We start from the raw sequence: 25550 nt of genomic DNA, 5'->3' as shown, positions 1-25550 counted from the left end.
GGTGATTCCCTCAGAGTTTCTTCCTACAAAATGCGTGATTGAAGATCTTGTTGAACCCCTTAGAACGAAACCACAGGCTCTCGATGCCAATTTGTTAGCGCAACAATGGAAGCTTGAACCCTAAGCAACTGAACACAGGTTTAGGGTTTGTTAAGGTTTCTGGTTTTTGTGTTGATTTAAGAGAATGAGACAAGAGAAAGATTATGTGATTGGGGAATAGAAATTGTATTATTGATTCTCAATGAAAAAATATACAAAGGATGGGTTTATATACACACTACTTAAAGCACAAGTACAAACTATAACCCTTGTAACAAACTTTTTCCAAACCAACTTTTTCCAAACCGTAAATGAGCCTAAAGCAAACCGTAAATTGCTTACAAACAAACTAACAAAGTGTAATTATCAAAACTAAACTTGAATTATCACTAAAACTAACAACACAGACATTGTGAAATAGCTATGTGTAAATTTCCTTCTATTGTGAGGTGCAGTATGAACGAATGTCGCTGTGAACGTGTACACTACCTAATAGTATAAGTGGAGCATAGGGAGTACACAAATGTCATGAGCGGAAAAAGAATTCTTTCACTAGAAAAATATTCAAAGAAGATATCTTTTGCTAGAAATTGAAGCGTTGTCATCTAATTATTGTGATCGTATCTAATAACTTTTATATTTACTTTCCTAATTTATAAAACTTCTAGTTATGGTTTTGTACTCTAATATGATGGTAATGAAATGGAATAGGTTTTTTCTACATTACCCTCTCTTGTTTAGGGGGTATTTACCCTTTCAAGATATCAACCAATCAAAATGCAATATACAAATGTAACATTAAATGTCAAATAAATGAGTCAATTTTTTCTATAAAAAAACGAATTTTAATAAGGTAACTTTTAATTTTTATTTAATTATTTAATTATATTTAGGTATACATTCTTAATTAATTTACACTATAGGGTTTGTAACAATTAAAATTTCACATCAAATTCAACCCATCATGGCTATGTTTGGTAACACGAATAAGTTAGCTTATAGCTTGTTGGACTAGCTTATAAGTTTGTTTTGATATAATAAGATGTGTTGGGTAAAAAGCTTTTTCCGCTAGCTTATAGCGTTTTTTGAGAAGCTATTTCAAGTAACTTTTGAGCTTATAGCTGGTAGTTTTTTATATTTTCTTCCAATTTTAACCCTATTAATTTAATTTAATTATTTTTTAATAAAACAACATGTTCATGGCTTAAAAAATAACGGCCAAGATTATAGCTTATTTTTTAATAAAACAACTGTCACGTTTTCTCCTTTGAAAAAAAAATTGTCATGCTTTATTTTATTTTTTAACTAGTAATAGACCCGTGCGATTACGCACGGGTCACGTAACATTGTGGTAATCATATAAAAAATAATTACTTTGATAGTACTATCAAATTTTTTTTCTTCATATATTATATATAAAACAATGTTAAATATTTGAATCGTGTATGTTGTGGATTTTATTTTCTTATGTACACGAAAATAAATTTTTTAAAACTTTATTTTCAAAATATCAACATCAATGTAGTGTTTCTATTAAATAACTTTTTATTTTATATGCAAAACACCGTTCAATGTTTTCACCGTACCCGTTGTAGATTTTATGTGATTTATCTGCATAAATAATTTTTTATGTTAATATATGAGAAAGTTGATATGATAAAATCGTAGAAACTCATTAATATTGTCAAAATATAAATATTAATATAGTGCTTATATTGGATAACTTTTTATTTTATATGCAAAACACCGTTCAATATTTGCACCGCTCCCGTTGCAGATTTCATGTGTTTATATATGCATAAATAATTTTTTCTGTACATATATGAGAAAATCGATATGATAAAATTTTCAAAACTCGTGACTATTTTCAAAATACCAACATCGATGTATTGTTTTTATTAAATAACTTTTTATTTTATATTTAAAACACCGATAAATATTTGCACCGCACTCGTTGAAGATTCTATATACTTATATATGCAGAAGATTTTTTTTTTAACAATATGTAATAGTCAATATGATAAAATTTAGAAAATTCGTGACTATTTTTAAAATATCAAAATCACTGTATTGTTTCTCCAAAATACCGTTAAATAGTTACACCGCACTCATTGTAGACTTTATGTGCTTATATCTCCAAAATCAAATTTTATGTATACCAATAGGAGAAAGTTGATATACTTAAATTTTGAAAACTAATGATTATTTTAAAAAATTTAACATTATTGTATCGTTTCTATTAATTTTTTAAATATGCAAATTATTAAGATTAAGAGATTAAAATATATTAGAACAAAATGACGATATAGAGAATTAGTTAGGCTTGGAAGTGATAAATCTGAAAAATGAAGATACATAGAGAATTAGTTAGGTTAGAAAGATAAACAAAAATATATATAATAATTTTTTCAAAATGAATAAATTTGTATTTTATTTTGTAAAATGACGATTAAACCCATAAAATTAAGAAGATTGTGAGGATAATTATGAAATTTTACTCGAGTAAGATTTTCTAATTTTTTTTTATTATAGTATTAGTAGTAGTAGATTAGTAGTAAAAGTAGATATTTAAATTTGTTGTGTGGAATTGAAAAAATAGTTGTCCGTAATTATCATGATAATATATTGGGTTTTAAGAAGGACAATTATGAAATTTTGTTGGATTTTGATATTTTTTTTTTAATAAATACATTTTTTTAATAATTTTTTTATATATTGTTGGATTTTTTTAATAAATTTATATATTGTCAGAAATGTTAAGGATCTCCTTAATCTCCTTTGGAATATGCAGTTGACTCACACCCTTCGAGAGGCTAATGCGTGTGCGGATTTTCTAGCTAAACTTGGTGTCATTCACGATTCTTCTTGGTGCAGCTTGGAGAACCCCATCCCGGGCTTGGAAGATTTACTTCTTGCTGATGCTTCTAGAGTACAGTTCTTAAGGCTGTAGCCTAGTTTTTTTTTTTTTCTCTTTCTCTTTTTCTTTTCTTTTTCTCCTTCTACCAAAAAAAAAGATTAAAAAAACAAATAATATTTAAAATTTTAAAGTATTCCAAAGACTTATTAATTTTGCAACAAAAATACAAATATTGGTGGAAATTTGTTATGTCAACTTATCCATGGAAGTACAAATTAGGAACAATTTTTTTTTTGTAGAGAAAAAATTGGCTACACCTTTTTGTTTTTAATTAAAAAACAAATAATGTTTTAAAAGTATTCCAAAAACTTATTAATTTTGCATCCTAAAAAATAAATATTTATGGGTTGAATTTGATGTGAAATTTTAATTGTTACAAGCCCTATAGCGCAAATTAATTAAGATTGTATACCTAAATATAATTAAATAAAAATTAAAATTTACCTTATTAAAATTGATTTTTTTTATAGAAAATTGACTCATTTATTTGACATTTAATGTTACATTTGTATATTATATTTCATTGGTTGATATCTTGAAAGGGTAAATACCCCCTAAACAAAAGAGGGTAATCTAGGCCTCACCCCTTTAAAAAAAAAACATTACTTGCAATTAAGACATATCACATTTTCTTTTCAACGCCACCTTGCCTAAAATATCTTTAATCATTTAGCTAAAAAAATACATTTTATCTTACTTCAAAACATATAATTATTTTTGTCATAATATTGTTATACTTATGATTTTTCTTACGCTTCAATTTATACTTATTTAACTTTGAATTGTTAACAACATCAAATTTTTTGTTTGCTTTTAAAATATATGGAAACTGGATCATCACCAAAAAATATAGTTAGCCATTGCAAATAACTATGTAAGTGTTAGTTAATTGTTGTTTTTTTTTTTTTTTTTGTGTCATCTCCAATTTCTTAAAATGTTGTATGACTATATAGAATGATCATATGTTAATATTATGTTTTTTTTTTTGTGTTATAGTTTTATGTAAAATTATCATGTATTCTACTTTCAAATTTATCATAAGTATAACGTGGTATAAATTTTATATAAATAATAAAAAGGTATCGGTGAAAATATAGTGATTGTTTTTATGTATGTGTTTAAACATTGAGTTTGGTAACTTTAAAATTTGAGCAATAAGAGAGAGGCTACACAATAAAATACTATGAAAATAATGAATGTAATAAATAAATTTGCTATTTATGGTCACTCAACAACTACACCATTGATATAACTTTAAATTTATACATCATGTCTATATAATTTGTACACAACATCGACATATAGATAAATATATTGACAAGAATATGAAAAATAAAAGTAGAGTTAGATTAACTAGTTAACTATTTGGTATTACCAAATAGTTAAACTAAGAGAGAGGCAACAATTAGATATTTGAAGAACCGTTCTGCTGCCACAGAAGAGCCCTTCACTAAGGTGGTGTCTACGGCTATGAAAAAGAAGAAGCAGGAGGTTTTTCAGGTTCATAATATATCCAAGAGTAGGTCACCATATTGATTCATGGACTTTTTTTTAGTTACTTCTCTTTTCTTGCGCTTTTTCTTTTCCCTTTTGTTTGTTTTGCTTTTAATTTTCTGTTATTTTCTGCATTTGACATTTGTCCCCTGTTTTTTTTTATCATTTGAGAAGGATTTGGTCTAATCCTCCTTCTCTTTTGTTCTTCGCACTGTGGATTTCGTGGGATGTTTTTTTTTTGTTCTAGTTTTTTGAGGACTTGGTAGAATGACAGAGAGCGATATGTGAAATTGGATATGAAATAAGATAGAAATGTTAAGCATTATGCTTCTATGATAGAGGTCAAACTTTTCATCTCCAATATTGCTTTGCACTTGTCAGGGTTTATTTCTATTCCCCTCAAAGTGATCACGAAGTCTTGGAAATTGTCTCTTTGAACTCCGGAGATGCACTTCTTAGGGATTAGCCTCGTGTTGTATTTTTCTACCTAATCAGATATTATTTTTAAGTTCCAAAATTTGATGATGTACCTCCGATTTTGATAAACATATCATTCAGGTAGATCTCAATGTTGTCTTTTCCCTAATCGTGGAATTATTTTGAGTTACTTCTCTTTTTTTGCGCTTTTTCTTTTCCCTTTTGTTTGTTTTGCTTTTAATTTCTTGTTATTTTCGGTCATTTGACATTTGATGCATGTATAGGAGTAAGCTCCTTAGGTTGAGACTTTTAGCTTACTGGGTTGTGGTTGTGCTAATGAAGATGTGATTTTAAGTTAGAATACATTGAGGGAAAGAGAAGTTACTGACTCAGATACTAGGAAAAAAAATTATGAAACAAAAACTATAACTTCATCTTCTTTAACTCAAAATCCATAAAAATACAAACTCAACTTATCATTGTGAAAAAACGTTGAATCCTTAAAATTCTTCCTCAAAAATCTCAAACCCATAACACATACTCTCTCTCTCTCTCTCTCTCTCTCTCTCTCTCTCTCTCTCTCTCTCTCTCTCTCACACACACACACACACACACACACACACACACACATCCGTACCCTTCTTCTACTTACTTTTATCACACACATTTTTAAAAATCACTCAAACCCATAAAAAAAAAAAACATAATCCATAAGCAGCACCACCATTGTTACGACCACCACAACTTAGATATGAGTTTCAAGAGAGGAGGGGGATAAGAATTTGTGAAATTTTCAACCATTTCTTAGTTTTTTTTTTTTTTTTACAATGATGTGGTTCGCTATATACCTTATAATTTTTTTTATAATTTTAACCCTTTGATCTTTTGAAAAAAAAAAGAGGATTGTTGGATAATGCATGTGTATTGTTATTGTATCTTATAGTGAATCACCAACAACTAATTTGTTTTTTCTTTTCTTCGTCTTCTTCTTTCTTCTGATTTATTATCTTCAACATTACCTTCACCAACTTTCATATAAAAAACTAAGAAATTTATCATTATCATAATCGTCACCATCATTACTACACCTCCACCACCATCAATTACAACAACACTTAATATAATCACTAGAAATTCAACAATCCATAGACAGCAAAAACTCTAATTCCTTAGACCCAGGAAAAAAATATGAATCTTTTTTTTTTCCTTTCTACCATCTTTGTTGCAGTTTCCACTGATATTTTTCTTTCCCTCCGCTGATCAATATGACGGTCGTTGTTAACCAGTAATAAAAAATTCATTAACACATTATAGTAATTGTTTTCAAAATTCATGGATCACTTAATTAAAATAGAAAATTCAAGGTGATAACAAAAAAGAAATTGATAGAAAAATGAATAATAATTATCAATTGGGAATTTTACAATAATTCAATTTTCGGGTGTATATTCGGAGCATAAGAAAATACCCACGTATTATTCTTCTCAAATGCAACAAGATTTTCTTCCTCATCTCTTTCTTCCCCTAATTTATTTTTCTCTTCATCCTCTTCAATTTTTGTTTTCTTACTCATTTTCGTTATCTTCCTTCTAGAGTGGCTTTTGTATTATATTCAGGCTAAAGGCGGTGCAAAGTGATGATGATAGATTTAAAGGAGATCAGGGGTTTGGGTTGCAGAAGCGAATCAAGTTGGTTTTGAATTGGTTTTGGGACTGGGTTCGGTTGTATAGTTGCAAGAGAATAAGATGAATCCGCCATTAAAGAGGAATAATTTTTTTTAAGAGAGTTAAGAAATTGGCTTAATAGATCATATGATTCCTTAACTTACTTATTTTTTTAGAATGGTTCGATAACTTAAAAAATGTCTCAAATTGGTCCCTTATGTATTTTGTCGTTACCTATTTTGGTCCACTTCGTCTCAAATTTGATAACAGTAGAATTCATAAAGGACCAATTGTGACGTTTTTTAATTATTAGACCATTCAGAGAGAAAAAAAGTTAAGGGACCGATCGGCCAATTAAGCCTAAGAAATTTTAAGAGTGAAAGGTGAATTAATTTTAGATCATCGTTTTAAGAGTGAATTGTGAATTGATTTTAGAGTTTTTGTTATTTTTGAGTTGATGCATTTATGGTGATTAGATTAGGTGTTGTTGTAGATGGCGGTGGAGGTGTAATGATGATGATGATGATGATGATGATGATGGTTGTTAATGAATTTATGTGTTTTTTCTGGGTTTAAGGTTGATGAGGATGATGTTGAAGAAAAGGAGGGAAGAAGATGAAGAAAGGGAAACAAATTAGTCTTGGTAGATCACCGTAAGACACAATATATTTGCATATCCAACATACCTATTTTTTTAAAAAAAAGATCAAAGAGTTAAAATAATTTTTTTTAATAAGTTCTACGACAGATCACCTTCATTGTTAGTTCAACATAGACATTTGAGGTTAAAATTAACAAAATATGATCAAATTGATTGGCAAAAATGAAGACGACAAATCAAGTGATATAACTAATTTGAAAAAAAAAAAATAAGTTAAGGGAATGAGCAATCAATTTAGCCTAAATTAAACAAAAGTCTTTGAATGTCATGAAAAATTCTTTTAAAATTCTAAATGAATACATCTCATTTAGAATTCATTTAGAATTTTAAAAGAATTTTCTGCTGATAGAGAGTGAAGCTCCTCAATTTCCTCTAGTAAAAGATCATCATCCTCCCCTTTAGCGTCTAAAAAGGAAATACTATCTTGAACGTTGCTTAAGCGGCCTTCAAGGTTTTGAGTGTGATTCTGATGCCAAGTGTTCAGGCTCCCCTTAATCAACTTCAACTTTTCTTTAAGAACATAGCCACCCCAACCTTCAATATGATATGATTGTAAATTGGCTCTAACAAATTGCTTGTAACCTGGAAGATCCCCCCAACACTTCAGCATGCGCCGAGGGCGAGGGCCCCAATTTTCTTCATCCATAGACAATAAAATGGGGCAATGATCAGAAAGGCCGCGATTTAAAGCATGTTGCATCATATTGGGCCAAGTAGCGCACCATTCTTCTGACAGAAGAAAGCGATCTAGACGGCTCATAGAGACACCATCCCCTCTAAACCAAGTAAAATTTTTGCCACAAAGAGGAAGATCAAAGAGAATGTTACTATCAATGAACAGATTGAAATGAGAGAAATCTTCAACAAAATTACCAACCACTCTGCTCTTGCGTTCAGCATGAGACCGAATAGCGTTAAAATCACCACAAACACACCAACATGTCTCTCTAAAATTGCCAATAATTGTGCCAAGGTGAGTCCAAACAACTTGCCGCCGAAGGGGGTCACACGGTGCATAGACATTTGCAAGAGAAAAATCGGCCCCACTTTTCACCATTTTGCCTTGAATAATAACAACATGAGCCAAGCTCCTAGTAATAACAACATCAACTTCTGTTGAGTCCCAAATGGTTAAAATGCCACCTGAAGCTCCCACAGATGGTCTGTAAGAGAAACCGTAGTTTTGATTTCCCCAAAGCGAAGAACAAAGAAAATCATTAATACTTTCCAACTTAGTTTCCTGAACACATAAAATCCACGGACGGTGAAATTTCACAATCTTTTGAATTTCCTTTCTTTTCTCAAAGCTCCCCAACCCTCTTATATTATAAGAAATGAATTTCATTTTGACCACCAACACGTAAAACAACACACAAAAATTAACAACCAACTGAAGAAGCCATGACATTTGCTTGGCTGCCCTCAACACCATCATCAACTAACATTGACTTCCTCTCCAATTTATTAGGTCGAGAGAGAACTTGAAACATATTAGAACAATCACCCTTGAATTGTAATTTGATAGCTTTGCCAATATCTACAATATCTTTGCCACCTCCATTAGATTTATCATGCAAAGGAATCCAATTCTTCCAATCTTCCCCGGATGATGTCGAAGAGGATTTAGCATCCAAACTTTCTTTGTTTTTGCTTCCATAAGAACTAGAGGGGGCTGCTGATTTTTTGTTGAGTTTCTTGAGCATATGAATTAAATTTTGTCGGTCTTTGAGTGGCATTCGAGCAATACGGCGAAGGTTAATAAGAGAAGGATTATGTGGAAGTTTACGCCGCTGATGCATCACCTTTTTCTTCTTTTTATGTGAAAAAACTACTCCAACATCTCCTACATGATGATCTTTAATCCAATCGAAGCTCCAAGGACCCGAAATTGATGTAGATTTTCGAGTGTTGGTACATGAGGCCGCTTTTGTTGGGTAAGTTTTGCTTGCTGCACCAGAACATACACCATTGGCAGCAGCACGACCTTCTAAGTCAATTGGCTGCACGGGATCAAGAGGAGTAGATACCTGCTGCTGTTGTAAATCAAAAGAAGCCGAGGCATGGCTGTTATGCGCAGCTGAAGGAGCAGCAGAGGGGGTTGTTGTTTGCTTATCAACTGAGTGCTCCCAAACCTCCTTGAGATCATGAACAAGGGCATTAACAATGGGCTCTTCATTATGCAATTCATCAAAGTGTTCCGAGCATTCAGAAACAAAATCAGAATTTTCTTCCTCAAAGCAAATGTCACGAGCAAAAACCGCTTCTGTTTCCTCCACAAATTTAATTCTATACTGCTTGTCATCAATCAAAATATTCTCCACCTCATTGATAGCATCAAAACAATTTGTGCTCACTAAAATACGAGCAAAATCGAACCTCTCCAGATTGGTAGTGCAAGGATCAATTTTTAACAATCTTCCAAAAGATGATGATATAAATTCAAGGAATTTAGAATGCCAGACATGTAAGGGAACACCATAAATTCTAAGCCAAATACCTCTTTCAGACACAATATCCTCATCTAGGGACCAAGCACGCATATCAGAAAAGAAACAGTTAAAAAAATCAGCAGCTTCAAGGTAAACAGACATCATATCTTCTTTGTCGGGACAAAATAAAACCACATTATCTCCTCCTCTAGGTAACACCCGAACATTATTGAAACCAGCGTCAATGATTTTCTGTTGCACTATAGGAATATAGTCCCCATTCAGCACTCTAGCAAACGCCCCTTTACTTGCCCAAACAACATCTTCATTATCGGACATAAACTTGCGTGTGACATTTGCACCACCAGCGACGTGACTATATTTTTTATCTTTGACAGAACAAGAAATGTCGCCAACAACAACGGCACTTAACCGAGCTTTCTCCCTTTCCTCCTCACTCCCCTTAGCATTTAATTTAACCTGTTCAAGTGCCTGCTTTCTAGCCAACGCTTCTGTATCAAGCAATTTTTCTCCCTCATTATGTTTTCCCCTTTCAACAATTTTTTTACCTTCAACACTATTTTTCGACTTATTTTTTCCTCCCATATTTTTTGATTCTTTTTTTTCTATTTTTTCAATTTCGGCGTTAATTTTCGACTTATTTTTTCCTCCCACTTCTGCCGATTTCTTACCATCCTCCAACTCCTTCAACAACTCCTTTCTAACCTCCCCAAACCTGTCAAAGCGTGCGATATTCGCCCACACTTTATTTTGACCAAAAAATACATTATTGAGAGCTTTCTGCAATTTTACCACATTTTTAACTTTGATAAAACGCACAAAACCATAGTTTTGGCCACGGGCATTCCTATTTCTAGCCACATATACATCCGAAAGAATACCACAAACCTCGAAAGCCTTACGGACATCAACATATTGCACATGATCAGGTAAGTTTGTGACATAGAAGGAAGCCCTAGGGACTGAGTTGTTACCTTGTGATGAGACAGCAGGTGAAATAGAAGCAGAAACATGTCTGGAATGCCTGGAATGCGCCCCTTGCCTACTGCATGATCTCCCACGATCAGACAAGGAATGATGGCGTGAAACTGCAGCTGGAGAAAAAGCTGGCCGAGAATGATGATGTTGAGAATGTCCTGGCCGTGAATGATATTGCTGCCGAGAATGATGATACTGGTAGTGTGGCCGAGAATGATGATGACGTGACCTAGAACGTGAATGAAACCTGTTTGAAGGAAATCTGTTGTGAGAAGGAAACCTGGTGCGTGAATGTAACCTGTTGCCTGAAGGAAATTTGTTACGTGAAGGAAGCCTGGTGCGTGACTGAAACCTGGTGCTGATAAGTGGAAACCCTAATTCATCAAAATTCCTTGAATCACATGAGAGATAGCATGAATCCTGAGAATGATCCTGATTGTGTCTTCTTGAAGAGTGTAACCGGTCCTCCCTATATCCACCATGCCGAGAAGAAAACCTAAGTCTGTCCCGTCCTCGATCACCCGGTCGGATCGCTTTCCGACGCTTGTAGCTCACCGTAGACCATTCCCCTGAATCCCCTCCCCTTTGTGCCACCCTGGCAGGCGTCCCTTCCCTCCCGTATGCCGGCAAGTGGTGCCGACGCGGTTGCATGAGGTTTCCCCCATGGCTGCCGCCTCTTTCACCTTTTCTATTTTTAATAGCAGCTAAAGGGCTAAATGTCATGATGAAGGCTCTTGTAGAGGTTGGCCTGTTCTCTGGCTACAAGGTTGGCGCGAATAATCATGTCTCCATCACTCATCTACAATTTGCTGATGACACCTTGTTGATTGGGGAGCGAAGCTGGGCCAATATTAGATCTCTGAAAGCTTTGCTTCTTCTCTTTGAGGTGACATCTGGTCTTAAGGTGAACTTCCACAAAAGTATGTTAGTTGGTGTTAATATTCATGATTCTTGGTTGGCAGAGGCAGCCTCTGTTCTTAATTGTAAATTGGGTAGAGTACCCTTCCTTTATCTGGGGCTGCCTATAGGTGGTGATCCTCGAAAACTTAAATTTTGGCAACCTTTGATTGACCGTATTAAGTCAAGATTATCGGGTTGGAAGAGTAGAAATCTTTCGTTGGGTGGCCGTTTAGTTCTCCTAAAGTCTGTCTTGTCCTCTCTTCCGGTCTACTTTCTTTCCTTCTTCAAAGCTCCCGCAGGTATCATTTCTTCCATTGAATCTATATTTAATTGCTTTTTTTGGGGGGGTTGTGAGGAGGTTAGGAAAATTTCTTGGATTAACTGGGATACTATTTGTTCCAAAAAGGAGGAGGGAGGTTTAGGAGTGCGACGGATTCGTGAATTTAATTTGGCTTTACTTGGTAAATGGTGTTGGCGGATGCGGGTTGAAAATAGGAGTTTATGGTATAGAGTCTTATCAGCTAGATACGGAGAGGTAGGAGGTAAAATTGCCGAGGAGGGGTGGTTTAACTCAGTTTGGTGGAATAATTTGATTAATGTTAAAAATGGGGCTGGTGTGGGAGGTGGGAGTTGGTTTGATGATAATGTTGGGCGAGAGGTAGGAGATGGTGCCCAAACTTTATTTTGGTGGGATCCTTGGATTGACGGGCTAGTTTTGAAGAATAGTTTCAGCCGTCTTTTTGATCTTGCTACTAATAAAATGACAACGGTGGCTGAAATGTATTCTTTTGGGTGGGGGGTCGAGGGTGAAGCTTGGCAATGGCGACGTCGTTTGTTGGCTTGGGAGGAAGAGAAAGTGCGGGAATGTTGTGATATTTTATCTAATATTGTTTTGCAGCCTACTCACTCTGACAGGTGGATTTGGCACTTGCATGCCTCCAACAGTTATAAAGTCACAAGTGCTTATAATCATCTGTTGACATTCACCAGTAACAACTTGGCGGTTACACACATGACTGAAATTTGGAACAAGGAAGTGCCTCTAAAAATCAGCCTCTTCGCTTGGCGCTTGTTACGTAATAGGTTACCAACAACGGACAATTTAATCAAAAGACACATTTTACATCCGAATGCGCAGTTATGTGTGGGTGGATGCAGCATGATAGAAGATGCAAAACACTTATTCCTCTCTTGTGATTTTTTTGGCAAGCTTTGGTATGGTATTTCTCACTGGCTTGGTTACCACTTAGTGTTTCCTGAAACTGTGTCAGATCATTTATATCAATTTAGTACCTTTAGCGGCTTCTCTAATAGCAAACGCTCAGCTCTGAATCTTATTTGGCTATCTTGTGTGTGGGTGATCTGGCTTGAAAGGAACGCTCGAATTTTTCACCAAAAAGAAGCTTCTTTTAATCAATTATTAGATAAAGTTAAGCTTCAATCATACTGGTGGCTGAAAGCAAATCGCCCTAGCTTTGTTTTCTCCTACCATTCATGGTGGTTGAACCCTTTACCGTGCTTGGGAATATTTATGTAACAGGGTAGTTTTTTGTTCTTGTTTTGGCCGTTTGGCATTCTTGTAATTGACTCTTTCAGCTGGGGTTTTGGCACTCCTTGTGCTGAAATCTTCAGGCTTTCAGTATTTTAATCCATTTTAGTTTCTTCAAAAAAAAAAATGAATACATCTCATTACAATGCCCTCCTTGTCCCACAATAATCGACCTTTTCAAATCTCAACACAACATTAATCATTTTTTTCTTCTTTTGAATGTACTCTCTAATAAATAATGTTTGCATTTACTTATGATGCCTATAAATACACAAATTCATAGTTTTTTTTTATCAAACTAAAATGATATATAATATTAACATCAATGATTCACTCCGCACAAGGTGTGCAAGGGGAAAACCACCCAAGAGTATCTACAAGATCAAGGTGTCCAAAACACGGAACCACCACCAAAACAAAACACATTACAAGTGGACACCCATACAAATAATCAGATGTTTCCACCAATCATAGCAGCTATAGCAAAAATTCACCTGTTTTGATTTCAACCATAAGAAAGAATTTAATTTAACATGTTCGACAAGAACAGAAGGAGAGACCGTATTTTGGAACACACGGTTGTTCCTTTCCTTCCATAGCACCCAAACAGAGGCAAACCAAATTATTTTCATAAATGAATGAGTGAATCTAGGTAAACCGGCCATTGAAGTAAATTGAATAAAATGTTGTCTGATATCACCAGGAGGCACCGATGAAATATGTAACCATTGCCAAACATAACACCAAAGAGAGTTGAATATGTCACTATGTAAAAACAAATGTGTTGCCGTTTCCAAACCTCCACAACCTGTAATGTAAGTCGTGTCTGTAGTTTGAACGACTTGCCGCCGCACCAAATTATCTTTTGTAGGAAGTCTATTGCGGAGAAGCCGCCAAACGAACAGAGACACCTTTGACAAAATATGCTTTTGCCAAACAGCGTCAACCAGAGTCCTATCCACAGGCTCACCGGAAGTGGTAAGAAAGCGATATGCTCCCTTCACCGAGTAACCTTGAATAGGATCTAACAACCAACGCCACGCGTCCTGGACATTTTCCTGCAAAACAGTGTTGTAAAGTAAAACAGAACACTCTCTCTCATTCTCCTCCTCCCAAGCAAACAAATGACGACGCCACACCCTCTCCCCTCCTCCAACTGCGCCAATAACCCTCCTCGCCTTCGCCACCGAACACTCCTTATTCAAAGCAAGCTCATATAAGCGAGGAAATTTTATTTTCAAAGGAATTTCCCCCACCCATATGTCTTGCCAAAACAAAGTATCATTGCCGTCTCCCACAACCCTACGAATGTTATTATCAAACCACCGCCCGACACCCCTCTCTCAGCCCCTCACGGATCCTACATATCGATCGCCACCAAGCCGAACAATGACTACACAAATTCATAGTAAGACTGTTTTCGTTAAAATATTATTCTTTCTTTTATATTTATACAATTTTCATAATCATAGCAAAAAACATTTTTTAGATTTAAAAAAAAAAAATTAGATTCATTAAGTACTTCATATATTTATTCAGTATTATAGACAACATATATAAATTATGGAAAATGCTAACAAGTGCCCTTAGGGCATTGTTTAAGCATTCAAAAGTAGTAACTTTTGCATTGGAAATTGTGTAGTTAAGACTTTTATACTTGTTTGACTTGTATTTTCAAGACAATATTTCCTTTTGTGGGTTCCTTAAACAATGCCCTTAGGGCACTTGTTAGCAAGACCCATAAATTATTCAATAAATCTAAAAAATGTTTTTATTTTTTTAAGGATAAAAAATGTTTTTATTGATAATAGTGATGGAATGAAATATAAAAGGGTTAATTATGTTTCTAGTCCCTATAAAATAGCGACCTTGTAAGTTTAGTCCCTACTTAATTTTAATAGCATTTTTAGTCCCTAATTTTGTTTTTCTACACTGAGTATTAGTCCCTACTCAATTCAAATTTGTTTAATTTATGCTTAAACTCTTAAATTTTTGAACTATTTTTTACAGACATGTTTAGAACATTACTAAAAGTTCGTCCGCAAAAAATTATCGCAAAATTTGATTTCTACATCCAGATTTTATTACTTTTTATCTTTAACTTTTGTCGTTTTAAAAAATTCATATTTAATTCATTTCATGTCAGAAAATTCTAAATTTTAGTAAACGAACCTTTCATAGTGTTCTAATCTTGTCTCAAAAAAATCGTTCAAAAATTTAAGAGTTTAAGGATAATTAATCAAACTTTGTTTTAGCAGGGACTAAAATTATAAGTAAATTTTTTTTTATAGGGACTAAAAATGCTATTAAAATTAAGTAGGGACTAAACTTACAAGGTCGCTATTTTATAGGGACTAGAAACATAATTAACCCAATATAAAATGATCAAATAAACTAATTACTCCATCCGTTTTATAATAAGTGTCCTCTTTTTTAATTTTTTTTCTGTCTCAAAGTATTTATCTTTTTTATAATACCAATACATCACTCCCTCCGGTCCTATATATAAGAAATGATTCTTGTTTTAGATACATTAAATAATTAATATATCTCGTTTACAATAAAGATTAGATACATTGATTATTAAATGTATCTAAAAAAGAATCTTTTCTTATATATATATGACCAAGAGAGTATTTATTACATTTTTTTATTAATATACCCTTATTTATTTCATTTCAATCTATTGTGAGAGAGACGGAGTATTTTAGAACAAATGAAGTAAGAACAATTATGCATTGATTCATAATTGAGTGCAAAGTACCAGTACTACTACAGTACATGCATCAAAAAAATAAGTGAAGACAGACACACCCACCCTCCCTCAAACCCCATCATCAATTCACAACCGATAAACATAATTTTTTTTGGGGAGCAACAATTTCTGCAACTCATTTCATTTCACTTCATTCTCAATCTCACTTCCTCAAACAACAAAAATGATGAACGCAACTCGAGCTGAAGCAGAACGGTTACTAGGAATCTCCGAAAAGCTTCTCCAAAACCGAGATCTAATGGGTTCCAAAGAATTCGCAATCCTAGCTCAAGAAACCGAACCCCTTCTTGAAGGTTCCGATCAGATCTTAGCAATCATCGACGTTCTCATCGCCTCCGAGAAACGCGTCAACAACAACCCTGATTGGTACTCCATCCTCCAAATCGATCGCCGATCCGACGACCTCGACCTTATCAAGAAACAGTACCGTCGTCTCGCTCTTCTCCTTCATCCCGACAAAAGCCGCTTTCATTTCGCCGATCATGCTTTCAAGCTCGTTGCTGATGCTTGGGCTGTTCTCTCCGATCCGGTAAAGAAATCTCATTATGATAAAGATCTGTCTTTTTTCGCTCGGGTTGATTTATCTGTTCCTGGTTGGGTTCAGCAAGATAAGTTACCGGTTCGGAGAACCGGAACCGGGCCTGGGCCTGGCGCACGGAACAGTGCGGCGTCTGCTAGAGAGGAGGTAGCTGCAGATGTTAGGAGGAATGCGACTTTTTGGACGACGTGTCCTTATTGTTACCGTTTGTATGAGTTTCCAAAGGCTTATGAGGGGTTTTGTTTGAGATGTCCTAATTCTAGTTGTGATAAATCATTTCATGGTGTTAATGTTCCGTCTTTACCGCCATTAGTTCCGGGGCAAGAGGCTTATTATTGTTGTTGGGGTTTTTTTCCTATGGGGTTTGTGCTTGGAAATGATGGTGCTGAGGAGAAACGGGCTGAGCCGGAGCTGGTTCCGGAGATTGTGGTGCAGCCGGATGAACCTGTTCCTGTGCCAATATCAGTTCAAGGTGCGTCTGGTTCTTCGCTTCCGAATTGGATGCCAGCTCCTGTGCCGGTGGAGAATGGTGGGAATAATGTAGTGTCGGTGACGGCTACTGTTACTACACCAGCGAGGGTGACTACGAGGTCAGGTGCTGTTACTGGTGGTGTTTCAAATGGTGTTGCTACTGGTCCGAAGAAGCGTGGAAGGCCGAGGAAGTATTATTAATGTGTGTTTGGAATTCATTGAGATTGTAATGGACCAGAAACAACAATGTTAGAAACTGCGGCTGTGTTCGGTTTTTTTCCGGAGCTAGAATGTGTAAGTTATTTGATAGTTTTAGTTAAGGGTTGAAGCTGGTTTGGATGGATATTTGTAGGTACCGTTCATGTTGTATTGTTTAATAATTTTGTTTTTGTAGATATAGTTAACTTAAGTTGGTATATTTTACTCTTTAGTATTTGCTATTAGGGTCGATTCACCATTTCTACTAGTTGGTAAGAAGGAGAACAATGTCTCACTTGTTTGTTATTGTTGAAATTGAATGCACAAAACCTTGAATGTTAGGCTGTTGCGATATGCGTTTCCTTGATGTTTCCTGCGTCTTATTGTGTTGTGGCTTTTCTAAAGTTGCAAATGCAAACTTTTGAGTAATCACATGTTAGTAGCTTTCTTGTGGTATTTGCTAGTGTTATTGATCACAAGACACCATTATATGTAGGAATCGTCTCCATTTCTCAAAAGAGAAATAGAGTACTCAATTGTGTAGGCACCCATTTTTAAATTAGTCCCATAATTAGGCCTTTATGCGCCTAAAACTACAATCGTGGACGTCTCTACTCTGTCATTTAATTCTGCCAAAATTTTTGTGTATGATATTTGTTACCCTGGGTGGTAAGTGTTCATGCTAGCAAAAAACTGATCTGAGTCTTGGTCTATTCCCTTCTTAGGTCTTGGATCCACCCTTATAATGGCAGGGAGTCATTAATGTTGTGGAGGGAATCATGGGTGCCATATAATTGATAGGCCTACAATCCTGAAATTGATCAAATATGCTCGATTTTGGTCATTGCATTATTAGTCATGTGATTATCTACCTTCCTAGTGTTAGTTACCAGGATCTTGCCGAGGCGATCTTGGCATAACACAGTTGGGGTTATAAGTGTGATAATCCTTGGAGAATACATAGTCCCTTTATAAGACAATGAGTGAGTTTCGTTTTTGGATAGTTAGTTAGCTAGTAGTTAAGGTAATTATGGGCTATTTACTACATACTAGTTTTTTTGACAATATATTAGTTACCAGCTGATTCACCATCTAGGTACTGTTGATGTTATGTTGTTTAATAACTTTGTTTTTTGTAGATATAGTTAACTTAATTGTCTTATGGTTGGTATATTTACAACTTTAGTATATGCTATTAGGGTTGATTCACCATTTTTGTTGAAATTGAATGCACAAAGCCTTGACGGCTAATATCCTCATTTCAAGTGGTTTTAAAGCATGCTTTCTGTTTCGGACTGTTAGGCTGTTTGGATGTGTTTCTTTGATGTTTCTTGTGTCTCATTGTGTTGTGGCCGTGGCTTTTCTTAAGCTGTAAATACAAGCTTATGAGTAATTGCATGTAAGTGGCTTTCTTGTTGTGAACTGGTATTGCTAGTGTTATCAATCACTGGCCGCCGCCACTATGTATATAGGAATCAGTCTCCATTTCTCAAAAAAAATAAAAAATAATAATAAAATCAAGAGATAAATTTATATAGTTATGGGTATATAAAGGTACACACTTTTAGAACTACTGGCGTAATTAGGCCTTTATGCACCTAAAACTATAATAACAGCGAGTGTTCCTCTGCTGTTATATTCTACCCAAATCTTTGTGTTTAATGATATTTGTTACCTCGGGTGGTCCGCGTTCATGCTAGCAAACTGATTTGAGTCTTGATGTCTTGCCTTCTTCAGTCTTGTATCTGCCCTTGTAATGGTAACATTGGTAAGGAGTCATTAATGTCGTAGAGGGAATTTCAAGTGCCACGATTGCTAGGTCTGCTATCCCAAATTTGATCGATGTGTTCAATTTTGGTCATTGTGTTTATTTTTTGAAATGGCTCATTATATTATTTAGTCATGTGATTGTCAACCTCCCTAGTGTTAGTTACTAGGATCTTGCCAAAGTGATCTTGGCATAACACGTTAGGAGGATGTAGAGTACCTCTGTTTTTAGTTAGCTAAAAGTTTATGTAGTTATTGATTAATTACTAGTTTTTTTTTTTTTTTTGACAAAAGATGGTTACTACCTGAGCTGTCATAGATTGATTAGGGTAGAGAATTTACTACTCCATTCATCTATAAATACGTTTGCAGTGCCTTTCATCCGCAATGCGAATTAGTTTGGTTCACTTCAGTTTCTTTTTCATTCTCTGTATCTCTGTTACTTTGACCCCCACACACCAAGCTTGAATGGGCGAGAAGGCTCATGTTGATTTTTGATTGGACTCTGCTCGAAGTGAGAATAAATTCTCCAGTTCCTCTTTGATGCTCAAGTAATAAGGAAAAATACTCGGAACATAGGTGAGAGTGAGAGTGAGCGAGCATACCTTGAATATGGGATGGGGGGTTTGCTACTAATTGGCTCTAAGTGGGTGCTTTTTAATTAATTATTAGGCAATGAACCGTTCTTCCTACATTTGGTTTTGTCCTCTATTTCGATATTCCCATTCCTTGGCCATTCCGTATAACATGGTCTTCCTCAGTTCAAAAGAGGATCTGCAAACTCCATTTGCAATGGTGCCACACTTTTTCACGTTAAAATCTGCAAATTTAAGATGTAATTGAGACACTTAAACATTTGAAATGTTTAATCTCTTTAATAAATTAAGTCTGATGGAGGTGGTTAATTTGTAATCATTTTCCTATTGAAATAGAGATATTAAGCTTGGTAACATCGACAGTGGTGATAAGTTATTGATAATAACGATCAATTTCAACCTTTTCCTCTCTTCCCTCACCTGCAAACCATTTCACAACTATGTGAGATCTATAACCCACCATGTCTCTCTTGTGTGTCACTACCAAGACCCTAACGAGAGATCACCACAACATGTAGACATGTCGTGATGTTAGCACAGCCCCAAAAACCCTAACGGACTATCACCGATCACCCAATTGTCCTCGTGCCTTCTCTAACGAAGATCTCCTTCCTCTGGCTTTGTTTCTATACGAGTCTCTCACATGAAGCTTATCATCTCCATTGAACCACAACATCAACACTGCAAGTTTCCAATGCTCCCCCCACCCTCCTTTTTTTTGTTACGCAACTTCCACACCCTTCTAAGGTCTAACGGAGAGAGAAAAATAAATATTGTTCAAGAAAATCGTGATTTCATACTAAACATTTTTTTTCAAGAAAAACAATAACAGCATCCTCTAGTTAAATTTCTCGAGTTGTATGAACAGCAAAATATTTTGCTGACACAATGATTTCAAAATCTGGGTAGGTTAATCGACATTTAAATAGTTAAATACTTATGTTTTTTTTTTTTCCCTTTTTGTAATCACCGTTGAAGCTTTCATTTATATTAAAAAAATATAGATAATCCATTTAATGTGTTCGTTTTATGTATAGATATAGGAAAATGCTAATGACTCATGTTAATTATTCCATCTGTTTCAAAATGAGTGTCGTTTTAGCCAAAAAAATTTGTTTCAAAATGAATGTCACTTTCGGCTTTCAATGCAATAATAACTTTTTCTTTTCAATTGTACCCTTCAATTAATACTATGTTACACTACTTCCAAAGTATTATTTTTTTCTTTAATGAAAAACAAACTAATAGTTGATTAGGATAATTTGGTAAAATTGCTATGACATTTGACTACTTTATTTCATTCCTTAATCTCTGTGCAATTGACTAAAGTGACACTCATTTTGAAACGGAGGGAGTAATATACCACAGAAATAAATTATGTATTGAAAGTTGTGTTGATTTATCCCTCAAAATTTTGAAAATTAGTTTTTCTCAATAAATACATGCAATTCGTTGAATATTTAACATATGTCCCAAAGACACGTGTTGACATGACCCACTATTCCTAAAATTCTCTTTTTGTATATGCATATGGTTGACATTGATCGATGATGTAAAATCTAAGAATTCTTAAATGAGATGACAATAGTTTTTTCAACTTAGACCGTAATCTTGTGTTTGAATGAGATCCTGAGATGTTCTTTAGTCATACTTTTTCAAATTAGGTGTTCTTATACCCAACTGGGAAACCAAATTCGATCTTTAGTCTGGTCATGTCTACAACAATTTTTGATGCATGATATTGCATTTATTGCTATAATATTGTTCAACATTAGCTATTCACAGTAGTTATTAAACACTTAAGAAGTCATGTCAAACATTACTTACTAATGAAATTTCATATTGAAAAATTCACTCATTTTACACTAGCTCTTTTTATTTTTGGGTCAAACCCCCTCTTATCCTATATTAGGAGCACACCACCTAGCTAGCACTTGATGCATCTTAGAATAACGAGTCATTTCATGATCCAATAAAGTGGATAAAGCGGTCGAGTGCAAAGCATTTCTTCTTTGGTTAAGTTTTTAAAAATGGTCTACAATTGCTCTTTGAAGTGAACTCCAGGTTTAAGGGAAACATTTGGTTTTTAAATTATTGTCTTGTCTTTCTTTTTACGATAAACAATTATTGATTGATGTGGTTTGAGCTAATGAGTTTAATGAGAGTTGTTTGAGACGTTAAAAAATTGTTCATGGATCATGGCAAGTCAAACGAAACCTTGAGCTGAACCAAATTTGTCTCCAGTAGACTCATTTTTCAAATCTAGTGTGGCAGTTAAATGTAGGTTGCCGATATTATCATTTAGAGTATTTTTTTTGCGTTGCTTAATTGTTTGATTTTTAGGGGCTTTTTAAGTTTGTTTCAATTGTAATAGTTTAGATTAGATGCTTGCTTTCATGTATGTTTGGGTGTTTCACACTCATTTCTCGCATCTCAATTCAATATTGTCGTTATTTTATAACGCTAAAAATCTTAACTTCTCATTATTTGTGCTTTTGGAGATTGTTTTACCGTGGAAATAAACGAGCACTTCATTTGCTATCTTTAGATTTATTTTTTAAAATGACAAATGTTACTGGTTAATTTGTTAGATTAATTTTTACTCATTCGTTCGGGTTTAAATTGGGACCTTCAGCTACCCAACACATCGATAGAACAAGTGCTAGAGGTACACTATACTTGAACTAGGGAGATAGATCACGCCATGATTGGCTATTACAATTTATAATTGTTTTCGTCCAGCTAAAAAGCCAAAATCATTTAGCAAAGACCAAATTACAAGGTAATGCCCAATAAGACATCAAACCCAACACTCTCCTTTATGTCTATATAAAGGAGACGTTACAATCCAAGTAAATTTATTCTTTTTCTCAAACCTCTCATCCTCCTTCTTTTCTATCTGACTTGGGAGTCGAAGCGCATGTGTATGTGCAAGCCCCCTCCGTCTCATCGAAAACATGGTATCTTCCATGGATTTCGGTGATCTTCGACAGCGGAACATCATATTCATCAATCTATCATCAATATGAGATTATCTATCTTCCCCAAGACAATCTATAATACCGAACAAAACAATACTTCCTCTGTTTCAAAATGAGTGTCGCTTTAGCCAAAAAAAAATTGTTTCAAAATGAATGTCACTTTCGGTTTTCAATGCAATAATAACTTTTTCTTTTCAATTGTACCCTTCAATTAATTATACTATGTTACACTACTTCCAAAGTATTATTTTTTCTTTAATGAAAAACAAACCAATAGTTGATTAGGATAATTTGGTAAAATTGCTATGACATTTGACTACTTTATTCCATTCCTTAATCTGTGTGCAATTGGCTAAAGCGACACTCATTTTGAAACGGAAGGAGTAATAATTAGATAGCTACATTATTCATGAATCTAGGTATTCAAGGAATCAAGGACAAGTGTTCTGTAATAATTATTTTTTACTCCTGCTATGCTCTGTAATCAGGGGCGGGTCTCTTTGGAGACCCCCAGGTGCCATGGCACCCACCAAGATTGCTATATATATATGATATTAGGGATAATTATAACACAAATTTCCCTTGGTTGCAGTGGTGGGGGTGCCATACTTTCAGCGAAATTGCACTGGTTCGAGTCCTGCGTTTGTTGTTTTTTAATATTTCTACTGTAATTTTTATGTTTTTATTCAAAAAAAAGCATTCCCGTGGGAATTTCTACTGTAATTTTTATGTTTTTATTCAAAAAAAAGCATTCCCGTGGGAATGGGGGAATGGGAATCGAACCAGCTCCCTCAGACCACAATCAAAATTGAACAACCACTGGACTGTTGCTTACTCACTGTTTCTTCGTGAAACTATTTAATTTATATTACATACAATTTTGGTACCCCCTACAAATTTACTCAAGATCCGCCACTGTCTGTAATGTCCTTGAAGAAAAATATACTTTTGGTTTAATGGATTGTTCTTAACAAATGATATGGCATACTGATTTGGTTAATGTAATTGTATCAATCTAGTCTTCCATATATCAATATTTTAAAATGATATTATGGAATTGCAAGTGTTACTTATGTTTGTCATTCCATATCTATTATCAAATGTATTTTTGATACTACACAATTAGTTTCTTTTCCAGACCAGTCAAAGGTCAATCCCGAGCTGACACGTCCACCAGACTAAGGTGTGTCACCTGCACGCACATTTCGTTCTGTCCTGAGATTGCATTGTCACCGCACCAAAGCATCGTACCGTCATCGTGAGATTGCATCGCCACCGCACCAAAACACCAACCAAGTATGATTAAATTTTTATAATTTCAATAATATATTAGATTAAATTGATATAAGAACGTGTATTTCCTATTTCACTAGTGAAAGTGAAAATGATCACATGATAGAGGGAAGTACATTCTTATTTAGGTTAATGTGGTGACAAAGGAAGGGGGAGTACATACAGATGCAGCTTTATTGGGACAACAATGAGACCGTCCGTAGGGTTTGTTTCTGTGGCAAATTCCTTGCCCATAACAGTTTACCTCAGTTTACTAGAAGAGTCTCACTTTTGTCTCACCTTTTTCACCTCCTATGCTGCAATTGTTTGCATCATTGCACAGCCATGCAAAAATCATGAAAAAAATAGAGTACTACTACTCATAAGTCATAATTGCTATATGGGAGTTCCGTAAACTAGATATTTGACCCGTGCTCCGTACAGCTTTATTGTAAAGGGATTGACATACGAATAAGGATATAGCCAACATGATAGAAATAAAATTGGTGTGATGCATTTTTTTAGTATGAAATAAGTGTAAAAAAAAAGGCAAGAGGATAGGAATGAAATTGGTGCGATGCATTTTTTTAGATGAAATTTATTAGGTTAAATTACTGCTAACCTAATACAGCAAATGAACGGGAAAATATTAGGTAAAATTGCTGCAGACCTAACAAAATTAATAACAAAATTAACAAATAAGGATATAGCCAACATGATAGGAATGAAATTGGTGCGATGCATTTTTTTAGTATTAAATAAGTGTACAAAAAAAAAGGCAAGAGGATAGGAATGAAATTGGTGCGATGCATTTTTTTTAGATGGAATTTGTTAGGTTAAATTACAGCTAACCTAATACAGCAAAAATGATGCAAATTTAGAGCCAAAATTTTAGGATTGAGTTGTTGCAAACCTAATAAGGGATTAGTGTAGGGAAAAAATTAGGTTAAGTTGGTGTAGACTTAACAAAATTAATAAATAAGGATATATCATTATTAATATTTTTTTTACGGATTTAACATGTTAATTTTTTTTTTGTGTTAACCTACATGTTGTTCTTAGGGGAAGGGATTCAACTTGAGTCCAATTGTTTGAATGTAATTACTTGTAAACGCTTAATCATAATCATATAAAGATTACTTTTTTTTTTTAATGTAATCATTATATACATAATACTCCCTCCGTCCCTAATTATAAGCAAATTTGACTTTTTTGGTTCATTCAATTAATGATGTATGTGGTCCATAATATGAACCACATACATGAATAATTGAATGAACCAAAAAAGTCAAATTTACTTATAATTAGGGACGGAGGGAGTATGTTACGTAAAATGTGTGGTAAGATTTTTATTAATAAACCAAAATGATATATATTAAACTACAAGGAGATTCCGATTTGCACAAGTCTCGTGCAAGGCTGAGAGTCAAAAGTATTTACAAGGAAATCAGTCACCAATAAAAACCAAGAGAACTAATTTTTCTTCGAGATTGGGAGCCGATGTCTAGCTGCAATCTTGTTTGGCATGATGTGGTGTTTCTTTGGTGTATTTGGGGTGAGGGGTGCCCTTCTGATTTGGTCCTAAAGTCTGGTGCCCTTCTGATTTGAGATCGAGAGTCAGTTCTTTGGCTCAAGTTTGGTTTTGGGCTTTTTATGGTTTCTTTCGGTGGATGAGAGATCGATAGGTGGTGGAAGCTGAATGATCTTTCGGAGAGGAGCTTTTCGGATGTGGCTCAGCTTTGGTCTTCAGGACTGGGAGTTTAGTTTTGAGGGGTGCTTTTCTTTGGGGGTGAGTAGTGACGATGGATGTAAAAGCAATTCTTTCGGTTGAATGAATGTCTAACAATTGATGAATAAGAAACCATGTAAAACCAAAATATCC

General features: G+C 34.5%; 1 protein-coding gene across 1 annotated transcript; it reads left to right on the top strand.

Annotated features, from left to right (window-relative positions):
- The first annotated feature begins 15743 nt into the window (after positions 1-15743).
- On the top strand, positions 15744-17402 carry LOC146922836 (uncharacterized). Its single transcript, XM_085715635.1, has one exon. The coding sequence runs from the start codon at positions 16009-16011 to the stop codon at positions 17053-17055; it is 1047 nt and encodes a 348-aa protein (XP_085571761.1). The 5' UTR covers positions 15744-16008; the 3' UTR covers positions 17056-17402.
- Positions 17403-25550: the final 8148 nt, after the last annotated feature.

The sequence above is a fragment of the Medicago sativa genome, chromosome 5 (assembly GCF_051527215.1).
Source record: "Medicago sativa cultivar Bolivia chromosome 5, Bolivia_mono, whole genome shotgun sequence".
NCBI lineage: Eukaryota > Viridiplantae > Streptophyta > Magnoliopsida > Fabales > Fabaceae > Medicago > Medicago sativa.
Note: the sequence above shows the minus strand (reverse complement) of the source record. Positions and strands in the feature narration are given on the sequence as shown.

Bases quoted from the DNA above. Each gene is read 5' to 3' on its own strand.
- LOC146922836 (XM_085715635.1), top strand. From the start codon at position 16,009: ATGATGAACGCAACTCGAGCTGAAGCAGAACGGTTACTAGGAATCTCC.